Raw genomic sequence first — 11,125 nt, 5'->3', positions numbered from 1 at the left:
TGTGTGTGTGTGTGTGTGTGTGTGTGTGTGTGTGTGTGTGTGTGTGTGTGTGTGTGTGAATCAATCAATGCTCCGGCTCACGGCGCGTGAGCTTGTAGATCGGCGGTTTTCAGCGCGCGACACCGTCTTACGGCAAAATACATGCATCGCGAGATTGCCTCTCGCCCCGTCTCGTCTCGTCTTGCTAGCTAAGCGTCCCAATAACAAGCCCTGTGATTGGGCGGCTTGTTCAGGTTTGACGGGTCCGAATGGCCTCAAGGATGCGCTCCCACTGCGCCGCTGCTGTGATGTTTGATCAGTAGAAACTGGGACTTGCAATTGATTATTATTCATTATTAATATTACTGATCAGCCCGTTTATTGATCGATACATTCGGGACCGGTACCAGGATGTCGGACGCAGAAGGATCCCGCGGTCCGGACCGACTCAACGGCTTTGAGAGAGTGACCGGGAGGCCGTTAGCAGGTTAGCGTCCCATGCTAACTGTCTGCTAGCATGGTTCTGGTTCTTCTGGTGATTATTCTGTCTGGTTCTGTTGACCATAGTGGCTTTAAACACTTTCAACCCAAGGCGTCCCTTTTTTTGTTTGTTCTGAACTGAATTGTTATACAAAATAAATACAAAAAGAGTATTTCCAAAATTAATAAATACACAAAATTATGTCTTTCGATATTTTATATCTGATCTGCTGTCTGTTTTATGAACGGCAATAGCTTGGGTTCAGTTTTAGCTTTTGTGTTAATTTCTAGAGACCAAAATGGTCATCAATAAAATACAACAAATATATATATAATATATATATATATGTGTGTGTGTGTGTGTGTGTGTGTATGTGTATGTATAGGCCTATATGAAGTTTTTTTTCTTCCTATTTTTTTGTACCTCATTCTTATTGTATTTTTAATTTTTTTGTGTAAAAACTATTTGTTCCTATTGGTCGTTGTCTCTGTTAAATGCAGAGCGACTTCACTGTTTTAGCTGATAACTAGATCTTGTCTGTTTTTAAATTCCAATTATCTGTTTTTGTTGTATACATTTTTGTGTGGACCCCAGGAAGACTAGCGACCACTTTGTGGAAGCTAATGGGGATCCGAATAAAGAATATGCATGCATGCGGAAACGGGAGGAATATTGTGCATTTATGTAGACATCCATTTATTATTGTATCCATCCAAACTCTCCCACAAACATGATTTACACCAGTGGTTCAAAAACGACCGTAGGTCGCAGATTACTATGAAAACTTCCGTTGCACCATATATGGCCGTCAGTGACACCTCGTGACATGCTCCATATATGGCTGTCTCCATATATGAAGACACTGACCTCATCAAATCCATGGATAGCCATATATGGAGAAGCCTGGATCATCACGTAGATCTGCATAGATGGAGCCAGCCAGCAAATCTACATCTGACCTCAAACCCTTAGATCTCCATATATGGAGCTGACCTGTTGTGACATTCCAATGATTCCATATGTTGATCCTTCCCCACCCGTCCTTCCTTCGTTATTAATGTAGCTGTGCCCGGCAGCCGGCGAAGACTAGAGTTCTCAACGGGCCCGATAATTAAGGCCTGGACCTACCTGGGCCCTCATCAATCCCTGTACACTCAAGATACTGTCCCCGCTTCACCCTTAGATCTCCATGTATGGAGGTGACCTGTTCTGACATTCCATATGTTGATCTGACCTCATCAAACCCTGTGCACTCAAGACACGCTTCATTATGGCCAGACCTCACCAAACCCTGTACACTCAAGACACTGCCTGCGCTGCCACCCTTAGATCTCCATAATGAAGCTGACCTGTTCTGACATTACATAATGTTGATCTGGCCTCATCAAACCCTGTACACTCAAGACACACTCCATATATGGCCAGCACAGACTCATTCCATATGTTGATCTGACCCCCCATGCCAAAGCGCCAACACTCGCCCAGCAGTCTGCCGTCACTCTGTGCGAGGTCGCTTCTCACCCTCAGGGTGTCTTACTGGTGTGTAAAGAAGAATGTTTCAAAGATGGTCACATTCTTTCAAGATGTTTATGAAAATAGCACATATACCAGCTACGACTTATTTTAAAATAGCCTATGTATGTATATAGGGTTAAAGTGGTTAAACTGATTTTTATGTTGTATTGACTAATTTTGCTGAGGGACCCCCTGGAACCGCCTCAAGGATCAATGGGGGTCCCCTGGATCCTACTTTGAGAAACCACTGACACAGTCGGTCATCAATTTAGGTCTCAAAATGATGCAACCATTTTCCAATTTATTTTTTGGAAATCGGATGGGCACCCCACGTCTCTATTTTGAAAGAATACAATGGCACACAAACTGCTTTAAGAATAGACAATTTAACATTGAGCCGGTGCCCGCAATGTTTAGGTGCCCACTCTTTCTGTATCCCATTGGACGTCGTTTCATATTACTTCTACTGTACTTTTGTATTTGGTTGTATTTTACATGTATTTGGTGTGTGTATTTGGAATTTGCAGTTTGTCTACATGTTTATCTTCCCTGGATGCATTTGTCCTTCAAAGCAACTCCATTCAATAGCTAGTTGGTGTAGAAACTAGCTTTTATATGTTTGTCATACAAATATTAATTATTCTTTTATCTGGACTGTCCTAAATCACGTTTGGTTCTTGGTCCATTTTGTGAGAATAGTGCAAAAGTAATGGCGTTCATTTTTGACATGGTTGAGAAGGTTTTTATTTTAATGCTGGGGAATCCTGCTTTTATAGTTTAGCCCGGAGTCAACCTGCTATCTATCTAATAACTGTATGAGTGTAATCCTTTATTTAGAGATTTTTATTTGTTTTCTCCTGTTTTCAACACTTTCACATGAGTGAGAAGAACATCAAGCCCTATTATAATACACAGGTATTGTACGGTAATAGTATAGACTACATTTTAGTGAACTTAGAGTAAAAGTGGCACACACTACATACTAGTATTCTCTTCAGTAAGACTACCCTCTGGCTAGAGATGTAACGCCACCAGTTTTTTCTTCCCGATAGTGATACCGATTCTGATCCCACAACTACCGATCCGATACCAGTACAGGACTAGTACAGTGGTTCTCAAAGTGTGGTCCAGAGACACTCAGGGTTCCTTGAGGGGGTTCCAAATGGACCCTTGCAGCCAGGTATGTAGCTTTGAGAGTGTACACAAAGTTTGAGAACCACTGATCTAGGAATAGATACAACAACAAAAAAAGTTAAAGTGCAGCTTCAAGTTAGTAAAGCATTAAAAAATATTACTTTACTTTCAATGTGACAAATTATGTGGTATCCGATTGGCACAGAGTGGCATACTCGCCGATACGAGCATTTTTGGGAGTTTCGGCAGATACTGGTATCGGAAAAACTACATGTGGCCCGCTACAGTAATGGTAGACTACCGAGAGTATTGTTCAGTAGCCTATTAGTAGTAGTAGTAGTATGGATTATTGTTACTTGTAGCCTAAGCAACCCATTTGGATGACAATCTTGACATTAAGATACAGTATATTATTGTAGACATTTATATTATTAATTTAGGTCAACAAGTCTGAGAGTGCCAACATTTCTTATTAAGAGTAGGCTAAACTTAGTAAACATATAATTTGGCAGGATAGAAGATGACGGTACATGTAATAAAGGGTAGATCAGCCCCAGTGCAAAGGTTTCTACTAGCCTGACACTCAGGCTGAATTTTAATTTAGTAATCGCCAGAACATACTTTCTTATTGGGTGTGGCTATTCAGGGCTGGAGCCAGGCTAGGTTTATACAGTAAGTGATTAGGACTACATTATTCTGAAATTAATCAGAACACCTTATGAAAAGAGCTCTGTTTTTAGGACAGATAATACTAATGTAATAACGCCTGGGCGTTTTCGGCCCCCATGACGATTATAAAAACTTTTCATCTCTGCCCTCCACTGTCCTACGCCAGGTCCTACATACCAGCGCTCTGACAGTGTGATAAACCGGGTCTGAAAACCAAATAATGATTCCGGTTCCTCAATGTTGGATCCAGTTCCTCCAGATCCCAATTCTACTCACACATGGAATGAGTCGTATCTCGTGTGACGATAGCTTGTCTGATTAGCAATACCACATCAACACAAGCCTAACTCCACCCCCACCTGTAATATACTATTAAGTCTATCTATGCTGTTGCTTGTGCCCACCTCCCCAGGCCATCGCACCCCCCCTGCTCGGAGCGGGCATCGATGTGTGGCAGACAACAGTAACCTGTACGTGTTCGGAGGCTACAACCCAGACTACGATGAGTCCGGTGGCTCTGAAAACGAAGACTACCCACTCTTCAGGGAACTGTGGCGTTACCACTTTGCCACGGGCACCTGGCAGCAGATTCGCACGGAGGGCTACATGCCCACAGAGCTGGCCTCCATGTCAGGTAGGCCATTACACCAAACTTTGAACCTGGTTGTTATACTGAACAAGGGCCGGGCGATATGACCAAAATAAAATAGATTCTCTCAACCCCCAGTTGGATATGTGTAAGGCAAGTTAGGCAACCCATCCTCAGTTTATATTGAACGCAGGTCTATTGGTACCCATTGTACAGACAGACCCATCAGAGTTACAGGCCCGTAAAGGGCCCACAGACTCAACGTTGAGAAAATTGTGTCATGGGTGATGTTGCAGCTGTCCAAAAATATTCAACACTTAGCTTTCATAAAGTGAACTTTTAAGAGCTTGACAGATGGTTGGTTCTAGGGTGACCCCCTAGGGACTAGGAGTGTTGAACACAAGCTGTCAGAATGGACTTTTCAGAGAACATTGGTTCACAGCCATGGAGGAAGCAGCTACTGCAGTATTAAAGATACGTTTATGTTTGATCCTCTGAATATTTCCAACTCGAACTAATGCAATACAAATACACAGCAGAGTGATTACACTTTCTCCAAAAACACCTCGGGAGGACAATAGAAGCAACACGTCCACACACTGAATGTAAATTCACTGGAAATCACCGCGACCATTCACACATATAGAGGGTTTGAGCCAAACCGGACTCGAACATGCAACGCGGTGTCAGGCCAAAGCCTATATGTGGCATGCGCCTGGACCACGGGCGCCCGTGTCCGATCCTACTTAGCAGGAATGTTGCGTTCATACTGTACCTCCGTTTGAACTCTGGAAAATGTCTATAATACAGTGCATGTCTGAAAGTTAATACAGTGTCGCTTGTCTCCATTCAGCTGTTTTGCACGGAAACAACCTGCTGGTTTTCGGTGGCACCGGGATTCCCTTTGGTGAAAATAATGGGAACGACGTTCATGTTTGTAACGTAAAGTACAAGCGCTGGTCGCTGCTCAACTGCCGGGGGAAGAAGCCCAACAGAATCTATGGACAGGTACGTAATAATAAAATATTTATAAATGTATGTATGTATGTATGTATTTATATCTTAACTTAAGTGGTGAGGATTGGTTTTAGCTAGCCGCAATTTGCAACTCTAGATTTTTTTATAATGGGATGAATCTAGAGTTGCAACAAGCTCCATCCACTTCCTATTCATCATTTTTGGTTTGTGATCTGCTTGTCTTAAACAACGTTAAACTCACCAACATTGCAGCTGTAGTCCAAGCTTGAATTATCCTTTTTCAATCTGCCGAGCTTGTTTTTCATAAAAATCCATCGTAGAGATGTTATGAGCTACTTTCTGTCAAGACATCCTCTGCAAGTGATTATTTTTCTAAGTGCTGGAGTTTGGAAGCACTCGTCGTATGTCACTGCACGGCCCTGCGTTCAACCCGTTTCGAATTTGCACATAATGCAGGAGGCAGCAGCGCGACCCGTTAACAGAAACGAGTGCTTCCAAACTGCAACACTTCAAAAAATAATAATTTGCAGAGGATGTCTTGACAGAAAGTAGCTCATAACATCTCTACGGTGGATTTTTATGAAAAACAAGCTCGGCAGATTGAAAGAGGATAATTCAAGCTTGGACTGCAGCTGCAATGTTGGTGAGTTTAACGTCATTTAAGACCACAGATCACCGCAGATCACAAACCAAAAATGATGAATAGGAAGTGGATGGAGCTTGTTGCAACTCTAGATTCATCCCATTATAAAAAAATCTAGAGTTGCAAATTGCGGCTAGGTTTTAGCATGTGTGGCTGGGCCGTACCCATTTTGTTGTGGTCGGTGTGAATACAATTTAATTTTGTCCAATAGACTGTCCATATAGACTGTTATCTATCAAAACGATGTCTATCAAAAACTCTGGTAGTTAATGACTTAAACTGTGAGAACTCCTATGATTCTTGACATGACTCCACATGACAACAATGATATATAACAGCATGATTTAATTCAAAAATGACTTGTGCCCACCCCACTAGGCCATGGCCATCATAAGCGGCTTCCTGTACGTGTTTGGAGGGACAACAGGCTACATCTACAGCACAGACCTCCACAGGCTGGACCTGACCACCAGGGAGTGGATTCACCTCAAGCCCAACAACCCTCCACACGACCTGCCCGAAGAACGGTAATTTATACCATTGTTACCAACGATTGCCTGTCAAGGACGCCCCCAATTAGACATGTATTTGGGCCGCAGACCCCCATCTGAAAATAATCTGTGCGACTGATCCAAATTTGTGTTCAACAGGTACAGGCATGAGATAGCACATGACGGACAAAGGATTTACATCCTGGGTGGAGGGACATCGTGGACATCGTATCCTCTTGATAAGGTACTACGGTTCAGATCAGCTGCATTTTTGAGTGGTGCAACCACTCCTACATCCAGGAATGTCCGTATGTATCATGTATCCGTCTTGAGCACGAGTGGTGTGCGCATGCGTGAAACCAGCAATGGCCAGCAATATCCGCGCGTGTGTGTACAATGCGTGTGCGTGCCTCACATCTTGTGGTAAATAAATAGCGTCAATGCTAGCGAGCTAAAATATAGCCATCCTTGCTCTAGAAAGCACCAATGTTTCCATCTAGACCACCGGATAGTCAGCAAAGACCTCCGAACATCGCGCTAATTGACCAAACCATGGAGAGCTCCGTAGATTAGGAGTTATTGAAGCTTTTAGTCTGCCTGTATAATGGGAGGTGGACGGCAGCTCGCATGCGCGATCCGGTCTAGGTACGCTAAAGAAGGAAAGACCGACCCCCGTGGACGGCAGCTCGCATGCGCGATCCGGTCTAGGAGGTATGCTAAAGAAGGAAAGGCCGACCCAAAATAATAATGAAAAAATTGTTCTCAGCGACGCGGATTGATATCCATAATAAAGCTAATAGAGAGAGAGAGAGAGAGAGAGAGAGAGAGGAGGGGGGAGAGAGGGAGAGAGGGGAGTTTCACCACTCGGTTCACACAGGTGTGATTTTTAGCATATTATATAAAGTAAATTAATTCTATGGTTGATATATAACATCACAAAAACCAGCACAGTATTTTTTTAAAGACATATGAACTACTCGTTGATTTTATTTGAGTGACTATGAAGAGCGGGAGATGTTAGTCTCTTTTCTTTTCTTTCTTCCCAGATACATGCTTACAATTTGGAGACAAATTCCTGGGAGGAGATTTCAACTAAACCTCATGATAAAATAGGTGAGTATGTTTACACCATGTCACATATTAAGGCCATTGCTCTTTCCCTATGTGAGAAAATGGTTCTAAAATGACTTTCTTTGTAGGATACCCTGCTCCAAGGAGGTGTCATAGCTGTGTGCAAATACGAAATGGTGAGAGGCCAAGTACTGTCTAAAGTGATTGATGCAATACAAATTACAATTCCACATGGTTGTGAATTTCTGCATAATGAGTATCTAATTTTACATTTGTTACTGCAAAGTTTATATATACTCATGGAGCATTTTTAATACAGCAAGTATAAGTATTTTATATATATTGTGATATATTTTAATTCAATACAAGTTTCTGCAGCTGATTTATTTTTCTTAAAAAAAAAAAAAAACAGGTTCTTAATTGAGGAGTTGGAGATTATTAGGCTCTCTTTTTTTCTCATGGCAACCATGTGCAACTGTGCGCGAGTGTGTGTGTGTGACTGTGTGTTGCAGCATATGTTTTTATGTGTGGAATGTGGAGCTTACAACTGTATGTGTTCCAGATGTATTCATATGTGGAGGTTACAACGGGGAGTTGATATTATCTGATCTATGGAAGATGAACCTTCACACCTTCCAATGGAGTAAACTCCCAGCACTGATGCCTGAGCCTGCATACTTTCACTGTGCTGCTGTTACTCCGGTTAGTCATTATTTTAAAGTAACGCCACAGTACTGCTGTTACTTTTGGTTGGTTAATATATATATGCTAGGTTGAACTCTGCTAATAAACAAACCGCAATGATTTATGTTCAGAGACTTAGTTCGGACACTGACGTTATGTAACGTTTACACGATTGTCACAGATTTCAACAGGTCACCAATTTCACTGTAACACTGCCATGCTGGAGTGACCGAACGAGTGAGCCGAGATTTTGGGTATTGGAATTTGGCTTATGACTTCATGCTTCACTCTCTCCCCACACAGGCTGGCTGCATGTTCATCCATGGCGGAGTGGTGAACATCCACGAGAACAAGAGGACGGGGTCCCTGTTTAAGATCTGGCTGGCGGTGCCCAGTCTGCTGGAGCTGTGCTGGGAGAAGCTCCTCAAGGCCTTCCCTCACCTGGCCTCGCTCTCCACCATGCAGCTGCTGAACCTGGGCCTCACGCAGGAGCTCATCGAGCGCCTGAAATAATAGACAAATGGATCTTTGGAGTTCACCCGTTGAACTCTTTAAGAAGCACTCGGCTCGCCTTTGTTCTATGGGTGGCTGCTCATACATTTTGCGGGCGGCAACATGTCGGATACACTGGGGGAGAAGGGGGGCTCAGCCATTTAAATGTATTGCCCATGGGAGTTGGTTTTCAAGCGTAGGTACGATGTGCTGAGGGGAAAGGGGAGGATGAGCGGGCCATGACACGTCGGATAGACCGTCCGATTCCCTTTAACGATTCCGATAGGGTGTTCCAAATGGATCCTTACATGTCTGTAACTCGAGAGTGTAGAAATGGAACCAATATTGCCAAATTTAAAAGTTTTAGAACCACTGGTATCGTAATTGCATAGCAGACCTGACATAACCAGCTCTGACAGTGTGATTTAAAAACTGGTTCCAGAAACTGTTCCAAAACGTGATGGAACCGATTCCTGGTTCCTCAATGTTGGATCCGGTTCCTCCGGTTCCGAATCACGTTGGAGGATTGACAACCGTGTGACTCCCATGGGTCCCCTCCCCCCAGCGTATCCGACACGTCGTTGCGTGCAAATGTGTGAGTAGTCCCATCGACAAATGGATGGATGGATGAATGGATGCATGGATGGGTAGGTGTGTGGGATTGGAGGAGACGGGATTGGACAGTCAGAGCACAGGATCTATTATATGGAGAACATTTTGGGGGAGATGTCCTTTCCTCTTCGTCGTTCCCGTGTCTAAAACGCAGCCCCGCCTTAAAACCAAAAAACAATGGGATGCCTTTTTGTTTTTTGTTTGCACTTCATTAAATGATCAAGGAAAAACCTAATGTGGAATGTTTTATGGATTTTAAGTCGAGCCATTCTACCACCCCCCCATCTCAATGAAATAAATGTATAAAAAAAAAATCCAATATCCTGGAAATAGTGTCATATTTGTGAAGACAAAAATACTTTAATCAGCCTTATTTACCACTTTAAGAAGACAAAAGCTGCATGTTTATTTATTGAAAGGACTGAAGCAGTTTCTTTGTTGTACTTTATCAGATTGTTTGCACACACTTGAAAAAATTGGAGATATGGGTTTCTGTTGTTTGTTTTACTTTTTAATCGGGTGTTAAAAGATTAAAGGCTCAATTCAGTTAATTTTCTTTTTATACGTATGTCTGGAAAAAAGTGAAAGGCGGCCGATTTGGCTGTCAACACTGGTGGAGAAACTATATGTATGATGTTGGTTTGAAAAGTAATTGCGTTACTTTGTGGGTTACTGGATGCTAGTTTGACTTTGTTACCCACCACGACACGCAAAGCACTGCAACACCCCGAGACTTAAAGGAGCACTATGTAACTGTCCTCTTCTACCCTGGTTTTGAACCTGGTTTCAAGTGTTGAAATTCTTACCATTGAGCCAATAGCCTTACCTGCTTGCTCAGGGGATAATTTGAATCAGATCCTGAGATGTGACCTTTCACACAATCTAAATGTCGATAAAAAGTTGAATGAGTTATATTGTATTAACCCATTTAGGCCTGACCTCAACATTTTTAGAAATTCTTCTAAATCCTCCAGTTTTCTGAAATAAATATTTCCACGATTTTTCAAAAATAGCAGATCTACAAGCTCATGAGCTTGTAGATCTGCTATTTTTCAATAGCTAAATTATAACGTTTAAAACACAAAGGGGTTAACATACTCTACCATACAGATTGGATACATTTTTATTGTATTCTTTAACATAGTGCTGCTTTAATTTAACTCGTAAGAGTTGGATGGATTCTACTGTGGGTACAACTTGAAAATGAAATGCAAGTTTTATTCAAAGATAATTCCATGTAGCTTTCATTTGAGTATGCGAGAGGTCCTCATCTGTACACCCAGCCATCAATCACTGTGAACATGGTGCTCTGTAAAATTACTTTAAAATGCTTTTATTCAAATAAAATGTCTTGTGTTCCAATTTGTTTTACTCTCCCTCTGTTGAACCAATTAAAGCTGCAATACATAATTTAGATGTCCTAAGGGGTAATTACTTAAGTGTAACACCTGTTTACAACCTATATACCTCCCACAACCAAACCTACCGGTCATGCAAGAGGGATATTGTCGATTGGCAATGTCCTTCGACATCAGGGAATTACATTTGAGTAGGGAGATCACTGCACAGAGACCACTGTACTAATTATATTAACATACTCTTCCACACAATGGTTCTAACTTTTTATTCATTCCAAATTAGATTGCAGCTTTAATACTGAACAATCTAATTTCATGATTTAACACCTTTGCATGTTTAAAACACTGCATTAAGATCAAGTTAATATATTCACTCGTGTACACAATTGTTTGACAATGAATTCCTAAGCTTACTATTCAGATTTCCCA

At 42.0% G+C, this 11,125-nt stretch overlaps 1 protein-coding gene across 1 annotated transcript; it reads left to right on the top strand.

Moving 5' to 3' along the window:
* Window positions 1-201: 201 nt before the first annotated feature.
* On the top strand, window positions 202-10,700 carry klhdc10 (kelch domain containing 10). Its single transcript, XM_083757962.1, has 9 exons — window positions 202-466; window positions 4,191-4,412; window positions 5,221-5,375; window positions 6,367-6,515; window positions 6,639-6,723; window positions 7,526-7,592; window positions 7,679-7,726; window positions 8,113-8,252; window positions 8,538-10,700. The coding sequence occupies exons 1-9, from the start codon at window positions 391-393 to the stop codon at window positions 8,745-8,747; spliced, it is 1,152 nt and encodes a 383-aa protein (XP_083614088.1). The 5' UTR covers window positions 202-390; the 3' UTR covers window positions 8,748-10,700.
* The last annotated feature ends 425 nt before the right edge of the window (window positions 10,701-11,125 follow it).

Source organism: Protomyctophum parallelum (genome assembly GCF_964188405.1).
Source record: "Protomyctophum parallelum genome assembly, chromosome: 22".
Taxonomy (NCBI): domain Eukaryota; kingdom Metazoa; phylum Chordata; class Actinopteri; order Myctophiformes; family Myctophidae; genus Protomyctophum; species Protomyctophum parallelum.
The sequence above is the reverse complement of the archived record's forward strand: the minus strand, read 5'-3'. Positions and strand labels throughout refer to the sequence as shown.

Excerpts from the sequence above, each read along its gene's own strand:
- klhdc10 (XM_083757962.1), top strand. The coding sequence starts at position 391 with ATGTCGGACGCAGAAGGATCCCGCGGTCCGGACCGACTCAACGGCTTT. Across the intron at positions 4,413-5,220 it reads AGAGCTGGCCTCCATGTCAG|CTGTTTTGCACGGAAACAAC; the intron begins GTAGGCCATTAC and ends GTCTCCATTCAG. Across the intron at positions 7,593-7,678 it reads TAAACCTCATGATAAAATAG|GATACCCTGCTCCAAGGAGG; the intron begins GTGAGTATGTTT and ends CTTTCTTTGTAG.